This window comes from Diorhabda carinulata, chromosome 5, assembly GCF_026250575.1.
Source record: "Diorhabda carinulata isolate Delta chromosome 5, icDioCari1.1, whole genome shotgun sequence".
Lineage (NCBI taxonomy): Eukaryota > Metazoa > Arthropoda > Insecta > Coleoptera > Chrysomelidae > Diorhabda > Diorhabda carinulata.
In genome coordinates this window covers 7689338-7708250 of record NC_079464.1, presented here as the reverse complement: position 1 = coordinate 7708250, position 18913 = coordinate 7689338, and the positions used below count along the sequence as shown (strand labels likewise).

At 34.0% G+C, this 18913-nt stretch overlaps 1 protein-coding gene across 3 annotated transcripts in view; it reads right to left on the bottom strand.

Moving 5' to 3' along the window:
- Positions 1-1862: 1862 nt before the first annotated feature.
- Positions 1863-18913, bottom strand: part of LOC130894477 (probable phospholipid-transporting ATPase IM) — a 75953-nt gene continuing 58902 nt past the window's right edge. For all 3 annotated transcript variants that reach the window (XM_057801347.1, XM_057801345.1, XM_057801346.1), the window contains exons 6-18: positions 18533-18863; positions 16173-16500; positions 14193-14512; positions 13625-13909; positions 12075-12351; positions 11740-12013; positions 7620-7897; positions 7347-7570; positions 5327-5552; positions 4712-4815; positions 4317-4592; positions 3848-4106; positions 1863-2631 (exon numbers count right to left, since the gene is read on the bottom strand). In XM_057801347.1, the coding sequence (XP_057657330.1) occupies positions 2576-2631; positions 3848-4106; positions 4317-4592; positions 4712-4815; positions 5327-5552; positions 7347-7570; positions 7620-7897; positions 11740-12013; positions 12075-12351; positions 13625-13909; positions 14193-14512; positions 16173-16500; positions 18533-18863 (3238 nt within the window). In that variant the 3' untranslated portion in view covers positions 1863-2575. The remainder of the gene's footprint in view (positions 2632-3847; positions 4107-4316; positions 4593-4711; positions 4816-5326; positions 5553-7346; positions 7571-7619; positions 7898-11739; positions 12014-12074; positions 12352-13624; positions 13910-14192; positions 14513-16172; positions 16501-18532; positions 18864-18913) is intronic.

The window sequence follows — 18913 nt, the reverse complement described above, 5'->3', positions numbered from 1 at the left end:
TTTGTGGGTATTTAATGAGATGAGCCCCATAATCTGGCTTCCTAGATTACCTTATCAACTCTGTCACAAAGGACAAAACCAGATCAGTTTCTTCTATTGGTAGTAGGATGTAGCAGTGATTGTAAGAATGGGCTTGAAGGATCTTCTAGTTAGCTATGTTGCTTGATGCTATTTACAATGATTCCATTTTTTACATATGAAATCTTTAAAGAAAAAATTTGATGTTACATTCAGAAGATTGATGCTTATCAAATTCATCATCATCATCATTGTCAAAAATATCATTGCTGTCTGGAGGTTTAGCACAGTTTGAATTATCTGTAAGTGATTTTCTTTTCCTACTTATATTTTACTTCGAAATTATAATCTTATTTTAGTCTCCAAGATGCTAATCTAGAAGTGAAGCATTTTAATTTATAAATCCAGACTAGAGGATTATAATCTGTTTCAATTAGAAATTTTTGGCCTTATAGATATGTTAAGATTGTCTTGTAAATCATCAGTTGAAATTATTGAATTTCTTACAATGAAGCAACAATACTTTTTTATTTTTTATCCAACTTGCTTATAACAACTAAGGCCAACAAATTTACTATAATTAATTTTTAAATAATTTACTTTACATACTCTGTCTGTCTTGTCGGAATTTTACAGTCAATATTTACTTACTTCTATTAAATTTTAATTCTGATGGAAATGAATGTATTAAATAAGAAGTCAAAAAAAAATATCATTTAGTACTTAAATACTGTATTAAGACAGTTTTTACATTTCAATTCTAAGGAAAATGCCATTTTCTGTACTTTTTATTAGTTTGATTCTGATATTATATATTTAGCTTCTTAGTAATAGGCAACTAGTAATATTTTCAGACCAGTGTAAATTTTGCTATTTTTATATATTGCGAGTGTTGTGTAGAGGAGGCTAGGCAGTGTTTAATTCAAATAATTAAAGTGCTAAATAGTTAGCAGGGTCTAGTTAGTTTATTCTACAACAGTTTATCATAATATACTATCGATGCTTTGAATTGAGAAATAACACGCGTCTCTTAACAGGTTTTAACTGGGCCGGGTTAGAAACCTAAGGGGGAGGAGGGTTGGTGGTCGAGGTAAGCTTAGGATCCACGGCTGTTGTGCACTGATCCGTCTGGACATCGGTAGAAACCTTGAATTAAGCCAATAAAAATGAGACGTCTTTTGCACCGGCCTCCATCCTCATGCCCACGCAGGCCCGCCCGCTCTCATCAACGTCAAATTCCATTTAGTTATTCATTCAATGTAAAAATATGTTCATGTAAATTTCGATCTGCAAATGTTATAGTAGTACATAAGAGGGAGGTCAGAAGTGCCAGACTTATCATCTTGTAATTGTAATAGGTATAAAATTAAGACTTAGTTTTTAACTTTCATATATTTTTAATTACTTTATAGAGTTGTTACAAACCCAATTCATTTTTTGCGTTTTTGGGAACAGAAAGTCTGTTAAATAATTTAGATGATTAACATACGTTAAAGTGCTTGTAGATCATAACCATAATGAAAAGCCAGGAGGTAATGAGGATTTGCACACTGCTTACATTACCACTATAGCATAATTACACTGTCAAGCACGCGTGAAGGTGAAGGTGAACTTTGAAGATGATAACCTGGTCACAGAAACGTCAAATAGTGTATTTGGTGAGTGTTGGTATAGTGATGTTAATAGCGTCTTCAGTATGAAATTTTTGAAATAAATACTTTTCTCTAATCCAAATACTTTTTCCCTCCTTAGTTGAGCAAATCACACACTTGATGTTTGGTCAGTGTCTGTTGGTATCGTGAGGACAGTGAGTGTCCGGATTAATCAATAATTAAAACGCGGTATACAGAAAAAATAAATTTATTCTTAATAAAAAACAAAAAGCATATAATCTTAAATAACTTTGTAATAAACAAATATTTTATATATAACATTAAACATACTTTTCTGACTAGTAGAAGCTTAACATTTAAAATCTAGAACTTAAAATCGTTTTCATACTGTACACGTATATTATAATCTAAGTTTAAGGTGAAAAATCACATAGTAAATACTTACGAGTAGCAAATGAACGTTTTCCCGAATTAACTCATTCTTGCGAATATCTGTGTATTAAAAAAATAACAGAAAAACTCGAATACTTGCATTTTTATAAACAATAAAACAGTTCTGAACATAAAATTGAATGTTTCGATATAATTAAAATTATTCATTTCAATTCTTATTTTGTGCCAGTAATAAATAAAGCAAAAAAAAATATAAAAAATAAACTCCGTCAATTTCAAATTAATACCAAATACAGCTGCGTTCTATAAATATTTGTGATTAAAAGTATGAAGTTATATGATGGAAAGAATATTCTTAACACTATACAACTTGGAACCCTGTCTAAAAATTAACGTCTTAAAATCTTTATCAAGATTAATTCCTATTCAGAATTCTAAAAGAAACATTCATTTTTCGTCATCAAGGTTAACATTTTAACAACCAAAAACAATACTTTTAATCTTAAGTAGCAAAAAAAAAACATCCACTTTGTCTAAACAGAGCATTTTTGTCACAGATTGATGGTATCTAAATCCTGAATAGGTGCTCTACTTCCGCTGCTACTTCCTGTAAATAAATAAAACAAAATTCTCAAAGATTTGATCTTAGTACTAATTAAAAAAATTTATGCCTTCCCAAATTATAAGTGAATTTATTATGGTGAATTTTAAAAACGAAAGTTTGAGATTGATAGGCATGTCCATGTATATGATAGGTTCATGTAGAGATCGTTCGAAATCTAAATATAAAAATCCAAAAGTGTGATATTTCATATAGAACTCTCCTGATATTTTGTTTTTTACAGTAAAATCCCAACTTTCGTTAAGTTTAGTTTCGTTAAGTTGTTGTGTCCAAAATTACCTTATTTAAATGCCACACATTTAACCTGACTTAGATTTAGATCATCATATCATGTATCATATACAAATAAAACAACAATGCAAACACGGAGTAATTGAAAAGGACCCATAGCATCTTTGATCTGTTTTGATATCATAAAATTGAATGTAGGAATTTACAAAAATCGGTATATTCACCAATCTGGATATCAATATCCCAATAAATTAATACCAATAAATTTATCTTTATATATACATAACTATTATTTAAGACAGCGATATTCAATCGACGCCACAGGAACACAGTAATCCCAATCTGCTCAGTAGAGCTGCCGAAAAGGTGTGCTCTAGACTAGTGCTGGAGTGCACAAGAGTTCTACAGACTTTGATGACTGATGGCTGCAAGATCCAGCTCATTTGAGCAACGACGAAGCGGACTCACTCGCCTGACTGGGATTGGCAAACTCACCGACAGGCCCAGAACCCATCCTTGCTGTGGCTAAAAGCGTTGCTATCGCATTTCTCAACGGTCTGATATGAGAGAAGCGAAGGCTCATATAGATGGACAACTGCTCCCAACTAAACAGTTGCGAAATCAGGCTAGTGATCGGAAACTGCCATCCTCCACATCATGGGCATCACGGATGCTCCAGAGTGCCGTTGGTGCATCGAGGAGGACGAAACAGACAATGTCATCTGTGAGTGTCTTGCACTCACACGAGCGCTGTTTAAACATTTAAGCAAGCCTCATAGCTTGACTAATAACATCAATGAGTTGAAGCCAAAGCCCCTGATTACCTTCTCAAAGGACATCGACCTTTGGTAACATCATGTGGGGTACGACAGGCCTATCTGAATGCCTATGTGCTCAACGGCCCCTTGGCCGCCCACAATTAACTATGGACTATTATGTATAAAAGAATAGAAATTTTATTCTAACTTACCGTCAGATGGTGCAACAGCACTTCCACTTGAAGTATTCTTATGGTGATGATGATCGGTACCAGCAGATGTCATATTCAATTTATTGATAATATTCGGTATATTGAATTCGGGATTTGGTAACTTTCTCATTATTTTACCGGAAGTAATCAAACGTCCGAAACCTTCTTGATGAGCAAACGCATAACCAGAACGGATAGATCGTCTAACTCGTCTCGCAGATGGCGTTCTCAGTACATCTAAACTTTGTCTTGATCTTACCTGGAACACAAAAAATTCAAAATGTCAAAAGAAAAATCTTTAATGAGTTTAAAGTTTTTGTGGCTTTCGGTCCAATAACTGATATTTAGAGCATACTTGTTTTTAGTGTCTACAGTGGTAAATTCAAACACACACACACACAAACTGCTAATTTTTGTAAGATTTATTAACTATATAAAGAAATGACTTTATTTAATATTTAAATATTACCTGTGCCATTCGCTGTTTCAACCGGACTCTGTCAGATAGTGTTGGAAATACATCTACGAAATAGAATCTCCACGCTAGTACTGGCATTATAGAGATAATCACTACAAGGACGGTTGTAAACCAAAAATTCAACTCCGACATCGCCTTAATTAATGATCCGACATAAGGACCGTGACATAGATAGTTATAAAAATTGTCAGCTATAAAATAAAATGCCAGAGAGCCCCAAATCATGATGTGGTTAAATACTGTCCAGTACATTGTATCTAATGCGATCTGAAATAAATAATTGTAGAAATTAGGAACAAAAACTCTCTTCAATTGAGCTTTGTCTCATTTTTTGTCAAATAATTGCGAAAATAGAAATCTGACTTTCATATCTTGACTAGGCTTACCTGTGCAGTATTAACAATAACTAAAATAGCTGCAGTCACACTACAAAATAGCATGTAATCAGATAACCCATGACCATCTCTACCGACTGCGTCATAGTAAGTACCTGAAATTATATCGATTAAGAATTAATTTGAAAAAATACGTTGCAATACGTTGTTTTCTATTCAGAATATGTATGCTGTAACAACGGATGGTAATTTTTTCAGATCAATATCATTGAAAGTTGCTGCTGATATTAATAAACTAGTTGAATATGAAATTGTTAGCAAATAAGATTATTTTTGATAAAACACAAGTTATACTTGTCAATAGAAAAGAATTGAAGTATCACCCAATCAAAAATCATACCCCATAATGGTATACCTATGTTTTTAATATGTATATGGGCCTAAAACCAAAACTAAATCAGTAGGAACCCATCTTAGCACTTTCCGTCAATTGGTAGGTGTGCACAAGATAAACTTAACTTACACTCAATTACATTTCATCTGTTTTCGCTTATTTCATGGTTCATACTTTTTACTTAAAAGCACCCAGTTATTTTAGAACGTACTTTAGGCATGATTTTTTATTTGATTATATTTTTTATTGTTGCGTTTCTTTCTTATACTTACCAAAAGAAACGAAGAAAAGCACCATTGAAACTAAACACCCTTGGAGAGCGCTTCTGAAAAATTCTTTTTTGTTAAAGAACAGATTATAATGACCGGGTTTATACAATTGCGGATAGAGTACACTGTTCTTATCATTTACGTCTTGATCGAATATCCCAACTCCAAGAACCGGTAATGACGTATAGAAAAGATTGTAGATAGATATATACATTGGATCAAAAACTGTCTGAAAAATAAATTATACATTAAATTTCAACACAAATAATACCATTCATATTTCTATTGAAAATAAAGATAAAACCCTTATTGACGAGGGCATATCCTCAGATTGAACAAGCAAAAAAAGTGATGGAAGTAGAAAATTCTATCAAGAGAAGAAGAGGTAGACTGAGAGGGAAATGAACAAACAAAATAAGCGAGATAGAAGATAAGAAAGAAAAAACCCTAATGGAACAAAAAATATTAGCAGGATACAGGAGAGACTGGAAACAGTGGGTACAAGAAGAGCCAAAACGCTCCAACACCTGAAAAGATAAAAGGAGAAAATATGTATGTATTGAAATAGCTTGCGTCAAGTACACTTGTTTGTAAATTCTTGTACACATTTATTTAAATTGGTAATCGACGTATAGAATCACTACATTGTTTTTATTATTTGTACCCATTCAATAATTTTAGTGACTGGTGAAGTTTTTGGAATAATATATTTTACTAGCAAGTCCATTCCCATATTCAAGATAGGTACAAAAGTCGTTTTGACTTAACAACCACTCTGCACCTATACTTGACAAGATACTCTACATTTCATTGTTCTGCCTCCAAAATACAGAGATCCTTCCAAAAGAGGCTATTTTTCTGGGACTTTTGTGTCCCACTTCCCAAGATATTAGTACTACTCCTTCAAAGTACTTTAGTCTTTCAGTGAAATGGGCAGGACATTTCCAGAGTAGATGCCCTGCCCCTTCCTTGGCTTGCTCGCAGAATCCGCAGTAGTCGTTTTCTATCATGCCTATCGTCTTATGGTGATATTTGACGGGGCAGTGACCTGTCAGAAAACCGACCACAAGTTTGTTGTCGTTTCTGGTAATCACGAGGAGTTCTTTAGACTCAATAGATGATATGATTATGAATTTTTTGGAATGTCCTAAACTTGAAGTGTTTAGGATAAGAGCCACAGTAGGGATCTTATCCTAAGTATGGAGTCCATGCCTCCTTTTTTGTAAAGTTCCCTGCTTACTTATTTCCTGGTAGCCACTTTAGGGTTACTTTGTTTATGTTAGCTAGTGCTTTTAGACTTTGCTTGCACTCCCAAATTAGTTTCAATGAGCACTCAATAGCTTTCAGGATTTCAAAGCCGTTTAACTATCTGAGAGAATGTGAACGTACTTTTTAGAGAAGTTTTTATCGAAACACTCCTGACCACATTAGTTTATTGCTTGGCTTCAATTTTAGAGTCTTGATTAGCCTGTGGGTGTCGCTAAATGCCTCTTTCTTCACTATGAGGTGAAAAAATGTAGTTAACTTTTTCCGAGAGTGCTTAATACATCTGTAGATCTCTTTTTACATCTAGATAATGTATTGAGTCCCTAGTAAGTGGTGTGTATCTAGAAAGTCTTCAAACTAACCCATTTATAAATTTATATGATTTGATGAAATATCATTGGAAAAGTAACAAAAATCTCCAAGATAACCGAATGATTATACAAATAAACAAACCTAACCAAAACTCACAATAACTGGTAGTGTAAACAGTGTGTTCAGTGTAAAGTTCACCAACGGTTCCAGAAATTCCAACTTAAATAAACAAACTGGTGGGAAATTTAAATAAAGTATTTGTTCTACAGGTTACTAGAGAGATGTGTCAATTTATTTTTTGTATTGACCTATAGTCCCTATTAGCAGTATGTCTCTTTAATCTATAGTATAGACAAAAGTAACTTTTTTAGGTTGTCGTAAATAAAGTTCATGATTACAATTTTTTCTAGTAATATCCATAGTTTTTGGACAAACAGTTACTTACCTGAGCACTGAATCCACAGAAGAATGCGTACCAAAAATGGCAGAGAGTGAATGCGAAGTTTTTGTTGAAAAAATACCTCAAGAAACTGCACATCCTGTAATAGGACCACCTACCGTGAACCAATAACAACCTTTCTAAAAATCGAAATTGTGCTATCGAATAATCCGAAGCTAGTACGGCTTGCATGCCTTCCTGTCCTGATATTCCGACACCAATATGTGCAGCTAAAAAAAATATTGACAATATGATTATATAAAAAAGGGATAATCTTACCTTTGATCATCGATACGTCATTGGCGCCATCGCCTATAGCTAATGTTACCGCTTGTTTACTCTTCTTTACTAATTCTACTACCAAAGCCTTCTGTAACGGCGTTACTCTACAACATATTACCGATTTACATTGCATTACAACTTCTAAGAACAAGCGCTCCATTTGGGGATGTAAACAGTGCACTAAAGAGTGACCATTGATGACTATTGCAAAACCTCCAGATGTTTCTTCATGTGTTGTTGATTCTTCGATACCGCTATGATATGCTAGCTCAGTGCTGTAAAATAATGTGAATTGTTCTTTTTATTTTTCATGTTGGCATTAATTCAATACTAAGTCATTTTTTTTATATGGTCGCCTAAGGATTCTAGAGCTGTTGAAAGCTAGAGACCAGTGACAAACCAATGGACCAGATGATAACATGTTGGACAAAGATATCCCATTCGAAGTGGTAATTAACAACCGCTAATCATGGCTCATTAAAAATCTGGTATACAGACGGTTCGAAGCTAGCGCAAGGAGCTGGATTGGGCATTTATGGACCTCTAGGAGCATCACACCCCATTTTCAGGTAGTGTTGCTAGCAATAAACAAATGTGTTCATGAGTGTTTGGATAGAAACCTCTCTAAAAAGTACATATACATTATCTCAGATAGCCAAGCGACCTTAAAGGTCCTGAAAGCTATTGAGTGCTCGTCAAAACTAGTGTGGGAATGTAAAGAAACTCTAAAAGCACTAGCTTATAAAGAAATAAGGAAGCATACAGCAGCCTTGCTAAAAAGAGGCTACGACTCCATACCTAGGACCAGTGCTACTGTGATCTCAGGAGATGTCATATCAAAAACGAACTGAATGGATCGCTAAAAAATCAGTTGGAGTCTTACAAAAGAAACAGCAGAGCATCTAGTCTGCAAATGTCCTGCCCATTTCGGTGAAAGGCTAAAGTAAGGAGTGTACGTATTTCAGAAGCAGAATATTGATATGTAGAGTTGTACAAAATATCTTCTAGGTATAGATGCAGAGTGGCTGTAAAGCCGAAACGACTCGATAAAACAACCTACAATCTAGCCCAAGAAAATACCAAAACTACCGCTGCAAGAACAAATAAAAAATCGGAGACTGGAATAAGAAAATTTGTACATTATTTTAAAAACAGAAAGGTTTCTCATTGCCAGGATAAATACGTTGCAGCTTTATACTAACACGGGTGTTGAGTTGAATGATTTACATATGCATATAAACAACGCAGAACTAATTTATGGCGGGCTAATAGAATCATTCGTTGGAGACACCGAAGAAAAGACCTATGATCCACAGAAATTTCATAGTGAACCCAAGTAGAAAACCAAAAAATGTCAGCGATAACAGAAATATCAAATGCCTTACAAGAATTTTTACTTTTTAATATCACTATCATATATAAGATTCTTTTAAGACGTTATAAACATTAGATATACATTATTTATACAATAAGCTGACCATATTAGAGAGCAGGTAGATAATGTGTAACAAACACGTGTCTATCTAATTAGTGTGCTATTTAAGTATTTTCAAAAAGTTGGTAGTTTTTACATCCCTATCATGATTAATTCAATACGTCTCGTATTTATATATATTCCTGATTAAATTTGAAAAATTGATTAGAAATCAAGAATAAATTATAAAATGTATTATCGAATTCTACTTACAATACTTGTATTTAAGCTTCTATTTACCAGAAAATATGCAAAATCCTTTTTTATGTATATCAGGAAATAATTCCAAATATTCTTTAAATTTTGTGTGTATCTCATCCACAAATATTCGAAAGCAAAATATATTAATAAAGATCTTTAAGGAACGATTATTTAAAACTTGAGGCCTAGATAAATTGGTGAATAATGGCGCCAAATTCGCGAGAATTGAGAAAAAATTTAAATTATAACTATATTGTAAAGTGTACAATGGTAAGGAAATAGAAGAAGTCCTCACGATGTCTTCTTGAGTATTTCATTAATTTGACAAATAGAATAGTATTTCATTAATTTGACAAACTCATCAATAGGAAAATTACGGAATTTCCGCTCAATTCACAGTACTTGGGAAAATTCTTCATTATTCTAGGTAAACATTTTCTTGAAGTAATTCTTGGAATGTAACCAACTAGAAATAAAAATATTCCAGTCGTATAGGAGTGTCACATTAAAAAGATAAGAACTTGCTTTTAATGAAGTTTCTTTTTTATAATATCGAAAATTCTTATCAATTCATTTATTTATTATTGAACATTTTCTTTTGCATGCATAGTAAGTGTAATACATGCAATTGTCATGATATTTATATATCTGATGAATATCAAATACATATTTGTAAATGACGTCTGTACTAGCAACAAACATATGTGCTCAGGAGTTTTTGAATGGAAATCTCACTAGAAAGCACGTTTACATCCTCTCCAATAGCCAAGCGGCCTTAAAGGCTATTGAGCATGACTAAGCTAACATAGGAAATGTAAACAACTATTAAAGCAGTAGCTTATAAAAATAAAGTAACCCTAATTTGACTACCAGGCAATAAGGAAGCAGATTCAATTTTTTAACCAGAGCCTCACTGTCACCTCATAATATATCACATCAACAATGAACTGAATGGACGGCAAAACTATCAGATGGGGTTTTATTGGAGAAACAATCCAGGTCCAAGACAAACCAAAAGATTCGTAACAATATCAGCTAGGAAGTCTGAAGAACTTCTCGTGATGACCAGAGACGACATGAAACTGGTAGTCGGTCTTCTGACAGGTCACTGCCCCAACAAATAGCACGATAGGCATAGCAGATGACGACAACAACTGCAAATTCTGTGAGCAAGCCATAGAGTCAGAACAACATCTACTCTGATAATTTCCCACCCATTTGAACAAAAAACTCAAGTACCAAGTAGTGCTAACCTCATGGAAAGTGGGACAAAAATAGCCTCCTTTAAGAGGGGTCTACATATTTTGAAGTCAGATCAATGAGATGCAGAATCATGCGCAAAATATCTCGTTATATATAGGTGCAGAACGGCTGGAAAGTCAAAAGGGCTCCCAAAACAATCTACAATTGGAAGTTGGTTAAATATTATTACAAAATGATATCAACACAGACAAATAGAGTGAGTTAAAGTGATTTAAAAAGAGCATGCATCCTAATCTAAAAATTCTACTAGAAACCAATCGGCCATTTGTCGTCTATAAAAGGTTTACCAACTTTTTGAAAACAATAATACAAAAAATAGGTTTTTACTCTATCTAAACTATACTAAAATCTCTAGCTAAATAGATACCCTTGTTAGTACGATTATAAAATTTAGCACCACAATCTCCAAATATTGAATAGTAACGGGATGTTTCATTCCATATAAGTAATTTAAAAACATTTCATATTTTGTTGGAAAATTTTTGGCTGGAGATAAAACAAGTCCAAAATTCTATACAAAAAAGGTAATAAATCTAACTTCTTCATGTGCATTATATGTGCCCTAAACCTTTAAAAAGGGACCATCTGTCCTTGGTGATCTTTCTTTTGCCTCTCCTATAGAGTGACGCGAAATGTGTCACATTTATCTCCTTTCTCCATTCCTTTCTGGGTACTTCAGGTCTTTGTTTACTTGAGCAGCCATTTTTGTGTCTACTCTCTATTGATCTGCAGTCCCAAAATCCACATACTGAGAAAAGTGCCATTCTTAGTTCCTTTTGCATGGTGAATCAATCCGCTTCTTCTACCTTATTTCTTTCAGCCTTGGTTAATAAAACATTGTATTTTTTGTTATGTTAACTATCTTTTTTATCTCCCCAATTTTTTACTGTCGATATTTTCGTTTAGTTGATTCTCTTTTCTAAAATCATGAAATTGGGACTGTAGATTGGAAAAAACTCAAAGAAGTTACTCATTGGTATGTATCAAAGCCTTTTCCACATCCTACAAAATGTTTTTAAATTATATCCTAAATGATAAACATCTTGTAATTATTTATAAAAACGAGAACAGAAATTAAAGAAAGGAGACGAAGAGTGTACAAATAAAACCTGCCGATCCCGTCATCTCTACCTTGCTCTCGAATTTTCAGTGATTTGTGAAGAAATCTCATCGTCCCACCTGAATGTGACGACACTGACAGCAGGCGGATTGTTCTCTGATCGCAGGGTGGTTGGATTGTCCCCTATGGGATTCTCACAAGAATTTAATTGTCCGTTTCTCGTTTGAACGGTATTGGGACTTCGTGGTTGAAAAGTTTGGACGATTTTAACATTTTCTTTAAACTTGTGTAGCTGCTGTTGAACTTCATCGAAGCTTGATGCGTCCACGATGAATAAATCCACCAATTCGTCTGTCAAAAGTTGGCAAGAGTAACCGATGTTAATAGCAGTCTCTGTAATTACAAAAAATAATTCACTTTTTTTATAACAAACAAAAATGAGGAATAACCCTACCCTGTTTATCACCTGTGAGTACCCATATTTTTATTCCGGCTAAAATGAGATTGGCTATCGTTTGGGGTACGCCATCTTGTAATTTATCTTCTATTGCAGTTACCCCGACTAATTCCAAATCTTTTTCGATTTCTTCATAGAGAGCATCCAATTTTTCGTCTCTCTCTTCTAAAGAGATTGCCGCTTCTTGATGTCTTTGTTTCCAATTGTTGAAGAAAACTTCATCTAAATCACATGAAGCCAATACGAGGGTACGTAGACCTTCACCAGCAAATTTCTGTAAACAAATTAAACAATGAGTGTACCATAGTTGGAATCTTTCACTAGAGGGGTTCTTTTGAAAAGCGTTATACGCTCCTGCTTTCACCAGAGCGTGATACGCCGTTGCACAGAGTTCAATTTGGTTTGGTGCGCAAAAACCGGCAAACTTTTTCTTTTTTCAAAATATAAATCAGTAGTCGTTAATCTAATATATAGCAGAGTTAGGATCAATGCTAGTCTCGTTAACAGTTATTCACAATCTTTCCAACTTTATTAAATATGTTATCGCGACGGCAGTACTGTGACTAGTAAGTCAAAACCTTTGTATTCGCCTCTTGGCAACAGTAGCATTGCCACATATTGCTCTACAAAGATCATTATATTTGTCATTTATGGGTCATTCAATTCATATTTTGAACCGTCAAATTTATGGAACACTTAGAATGAGAAATTATATTCGTGTATTGTTCTGGGCACCTCAGCAAGCAGCTGTTCAGTTTATTATCTATATAAAGTATAACCACACCTGGGAGCATATGACGTATGACGAGGATCTCTGGCAGCTACAGCCATCCCATATTCTGGATTTTCTAAAACGACTTGGATTAACAGATCAACTGTAAAAACTGAGTATCCACAGTTCTACAATAAGAAAGGGGGACACAATAGATCCTTTGGGTCGCAGTGTACATGATACCCCAATATCTACATATAAAGTATAAATGTAAGCGTTTACTTTCTCTTACCTGTCCCTTAATCCTAAATAGATGAACTACTGAACAGGTGAACTACTAAAACAATGTAGAGAAATTAGCTCAAAGCAGAAAGCTTAAAGTTTTTATGGAACCAGCAAGTTATAGACTTCTGCTTCCCTACAGTTGATGTAGAGTGAGGTCTTGAAATGTCATGTCATATGTCAGTATTCGTATCCATAATTATGGTTGAAAGAAGCAAAGGTTTTGAAAGGTTGTAGTTTTTCTACCAATTGAATAACTGTTGATTTGAGGAAGTTTTGACTTGGGATAAAGTGATATACCAAGAAGTCTTTGTTGATTAGTTAGAACAAGAGCTAAAATATTGGGGATTGCAGCAAAATTGGAAATGATAATTCTTAAAATTAAAATTCCAACCTTTAGGGAAATGTAATTCCCATCATCAGGTAAAATTACAGTATAGAATGAAAGTGATGAGTTACAACAATAGAATTTAACTATTTTTATTCTATATTGAAATTTCCTGAAAAGAGAACTTCCTAAATTTTGAAGTGAATCCAAGTTAAATAAACTCACGTTAAGATGTTCTTGCGTTTTATGTTTAATTTCATCTTGGCCATTTTTAAGTCTTTCATAGATGACGCTGTCTGCACCTTTACAGTACAATTTAAGTTTTCCGTCTTTCCTTAGGATTACGGACATTCGTTTTCTAACATTATTGAAATCTAAAATACACAGTAACTCGTAAACTTCTTTTATTCCCATTACTTCAATGGTGATACTGTTAGGAGACCTTTCTTTGAAGACGAAACCAAAATTTCTTGCCGCAGAAACTAGTGCCTCTTCATCAGGAGATTGTGCCTAAAAATAAACACAACCATCATCCAACTGTTTTAAAAATAAGGTACAAGTACTAGAAGAAATTTTGCAAACATTTCAAAGACTTCGAGATTAGGCAAATCTTTAAAGTCCTTCATTTCTTTCACAGAACGTAACATCCAACTCCAAAGCAACCCTGCATTAATACTAGTTTTATATCAGTAATATCTCCAATAACCAATCAACACGGAATTTTCATATTAGACTCAAGATAAAACAATTAGATATAAAAATTCTCTCACAAGCATTGATTTATTTTTCTCACCTGATATTCCAATTTTCCATCGTTATTTTCAGACATAACGGTATGACACAAAGCCAACAATCTAAAAAAACTAAAAACGTCTCCGTCTTTTCTTCTGACGGCATCTAAGAGATGCTTATCATAAAATTTAAATTCCGTTTCGTAGTTTGGATTAAAAGAGAAATCTAAAGGTTCAGTATCGTCTGTAATTTCGATTACATCACCTGTCCTTTGATCGATAACATCTCCATATGATCGAGCTGCTATCGAACATTTATTAAACGTCATTATATTTTGTGTAAGCGTACCGGTTTTATCGGAGAAAATGTATTCTATTTGGCCTAAAAATCAAAATGAATAAAATTAGAAATTTTCGAGACTTTAAGTTACAAGTTGTATACATGAAAATAACAATTATACATCTCGTCAATGACTCCAAAAGTGGTAATTATAACCTGCCATAAACTACTGTTCTGGTAACTATTTTTTACTAATTTAACCAGGGAAAAGTATCCTAAACACTTGAGATAAAAAAAAAGATTAATTAAACGGAATATCATTCAAGGCATCAAACATATGAATACAGTCCACTAACCAAGTCAACTCAAACAAACGTAACGTCAATTGGCCTTTCATGGGTTTATTACTCATATTTCGTAATATAAGGTTTGGTATGCGCTTCCAAAACAGACCAGTTTCATCACAATTGAATGTTTTTTTTTTTGGACCATATCCTTCTTGAATTCCTGAAATTTGACACGAACCCTCTTAACTTCTTATTTATCTGAACTATCATACTGACCAGGCATGACCGAATGTAATTCCAGATCTTCTCTGAAACTTTGTAAACTAGCCAAAGGTAGTTTTAAATTCTAGACTTTCCGATAACGAACCTGGAGTATGTTCTTTTAATTTCTCAAAAATTTCTCTAGCTTTCTCTTGAATGATGGCCATATTAGTTACATCTCTTGTTCATTTATCCAAACTAAAAGCAAACTCTCAATTTTTTCTTTACTTCTCAAATGTAATTTTCGTTACTTCTTTAGGGCTAGAGTTTTCTTGATGCAATCTTTCTTAGCTAGGATTTTATAAAAGTCACCCCAATCGATATTTGCATTGTCTTGTTTTGATTTTTTTTTTCATTTATTACTTTGTAAGCTAATTTTGGTTTATTATATATTTATCACATTTCAGTGGTACTGCAATACTGATTGAGTAATGATGAAAGATTTAAAATTTAAGAGACCAACCCTAAACTCATTTTCATAGAGGATCACAGAATCACAGTAATGTCAAATTAATCTAGTGTAATATTCGAATGATCTTTTAAATAATGAATATTAAGCATCACGTTACCAATTAGCAAGGGTGCTGCGTAATCATAAGTCCTACTAAAAAGTAGGATGACCTAGTTTTGATTACCAAATATGATAATAGATGTTAATTAATAAATAGATAGATATCCAATAGCCTGACGAAGGTTCAGAGTTAAAACGATTTATTACTAGTACTCCCACTGGCACTACGGCCCTCAAAGAACCTTGGCCTCGCTCGACGTATCTACCCCCTCACATCTGGCTCCCGAAAATCCTCTTTAACATCATCCAGCCAACGTTTTCGCGGTCGCCCAAGCAGTTGCCGGCCCTCGAGCTTCTGCGCCACCCCCCCGTTCCTCAGGCAGACGCTCTAAGTGACCTAGCCATCTGAGTCTAGCCCTCCGACTTCTGTCTGGGCTGGGATCTTCATAGCTCGGCGTTTGTACGGCAGCGATACACGCTTTGCTCACTGGTCCATGTATTCGTTGTAAGATCTTTCGCTCCCACATGTTGAGCAATCGCTTCAAAGGTTGTTCAACACCCAGGTCTACGATCCATTACATGCACATAAAACGACTAAAATGCTAGTTTATAGAGGGCAGTTATCACTAATAGTTATTGAAACTGAATTAAAATTAAAGATAGAATATTTTTGGAAGTTATTTTTATCGAGATGAGGCCTTACCTAATTCTTCGTTAAGTGTCGTAGTTCTAGCTTTGGCATTGGTTCCCGTTTTGTCGTAGTACATTTGATCGTCCCAATTTATCAAAAAACTTTGAACAAATCTTATGACTTCGACGGAAACGTACAAAGAAATCGGCACTACCGTATTCAACACGATGGCGTATGAGAAAAATACTAACAGAGCTATAATTGTGGCGCCACCTAACGGTTCCAAAGGCACCAACGTATCCCATGGCAGGTACGTTTGGAAGTACTGGCCGACGAGCGACTCCCATATACCACACGCCACCATACAGAAAAGGCACATGGATAATAAAAAAAATACTATCTGCAACATAAAAAGGATCATTTAAAATTAAAAGTCTTTGTATTAACGTAGTACAAGCAATAGTCACAGCCCGCAATAAGTAGTTGAAATGATTTAGTGATCATTTACCCCGGATATCAATAAAATGATGTCTTTGATATATCAACAATGTTAAGAAAAAGAGCTATTGCATTATGAGGAAACGGATTTTGTAATTATAACTTTGTGTTACTTAGAACCTGAAAGATGTGAATTCATACAGATTTTTTCAATGATCATCAGATGATTTACTGTGAACTTAGGTTTGCGTCAGGGAGACGCACTAGCAACAACACTGTTTAATTTCTCACCGGAAGGCACCGCAAGGAGCATCTGAACGAATCCCAGAGGAAATATTTGCAATAGGCTCGCACAGCACCTTGTCTATGCGGACGATGTTAGCATCATGGCACGAACCACTTCGGCTCTTTCAGGAGCGGTTGAGGAGTTCGAGCGAGCAGCTGAAGCAAGAGGACTCAAATTTAATGCTTGGAGGATAATAATGTTGTCCCTGAAGAGTATCCGCATTTATTGCGTTGATTTGAGAAGACTTATTGCAAGTATAGATGACTCGATCGTCGATATCTACAGAATTAAGAAAGTACTAATAGACAGGAAGATATCAAAGGCTAAATCAAAGCCCTGGATGTATAACTGATGAAAATCACAGCTGATTTTTCAGACTTGAAGCACTAAGAAAAAATTTTTTTGAATCTAATTTCTTTGACAAAGATTTTATGCAGTGCAATCAACCATATATAAGCAATGGAACGATAACTATGCAACTTAAAGAATTCGATGTAAGCCTACAATTTACCTATATTAAACGCAGCACAGATTTTTCAAAGATCATTTAGACAGGGAAAACTACCATCTAAGAAATAAGAAATTGATGTATTTGTATAGTATCAGGGCAGTAACAGTATGGTGATCATTGAAATAGGCCACAAATATGGTGACAGGTACATTGTTGATGTATTTGAGTCACAAAATACTTTTCCATTCCTTTGTAGAACAATTCTCCTCAAAAATGATGACATATATCACAAAGATCGTCCAAAAATTATCTTGAATGGATCGAACTTCAAGCAATGTATGACAAGCTAACAGCCCTTACTTTGAGCTAATAATAGTCTATTTAGAATGTTATGGGGATACGGAAATAAGTTTCTATCAAAATGAATACACTGTTTACACAAACACTGATAATTACACTGTCTGAGGCACCAAATTATCGTTTTCAGAAGCTGACAGTGTAATTGTGAGTGTTGTGTAAACAGTGTGTTCAGTATCACTATCACCAACAGTTCCAGAAAGATCTCTATCAAGCTGTAATTGATTCCAGAAGAGACAATAAGTATAAATGTGTATTTCTTAAAACAGTTGTTGAAATATATAAAACGGAATAAAATGATATTTGTGTAGTTTTGATTCCACCTCTCATAAAGTTATTCATTGCTCTAATTTGTTGCAATATTTACACATGCGTACATAATGAAGTAAATAATTTTATTGATATATTTCTTGGAAAATAAAAAAGTTAAATTATAAAAAAAGCAAATACTGTAAACTAAATCCAGATAATTACTCACTTCGTGACTCATTATCTGGTGATATTTAAGTTCTCTAGTGAATTTTCACCTTGGACCCGTTTATTAAGTATAAAACATTTTTTTTGTGAAGGAGTTAATTATTAAAATCTAACAAACTAAAAAGGTAATTAGACAGCTGCATTATTGGTACCGAAAAACATTTTTATTCAAATCGGCATAGGATTCCGAATTATTCATCTTATTATGTTATTATTTTAAATAATGGTTGTTTTGTTACTTTGTTGGATACAAATATTTTTTTTGTAAATTATCGATTTTCCTCATTAGAACAAAATTTTCAACTCCTATTGGCACGGGACTGTGCTACTGGTAAAGTAAGTTTTTAAATGGTATTGGTCACGTTCATACTAAACACACTTTACTTTCACACCTTTGATCAGTCTGAAAAAAATCATACTTACTCCTATAATTAAAAAATTAAGTAGCCTGTCGATGCTCGTGCGTTTAAATTTACTCTTTCCACTATTCTGCATAAGTTTCGTGTCTTTACCAGCAAAAATCACAACACCGTAGCACCATTGGGTGTTCCTTAAAACGCATCCCCTCAACATAATTTTGTCATTGTCCAAAGGATAAGATTTTCCTTTCCATATCAATACGCCCTCGAATTTATTTAATAAATTATTGGGCATTTCACACAATATTTCTCCGTCGAATTCACCTAACAGAGCGTCATCTTGTCCCATTTCGGCAGTTTCTAATAGACATTGTCTGCATTTCAAATTTGTTTCTCTGCAAATAGACAAAAAAATCATAAAAATCAGTATTGATAGATGATTTTC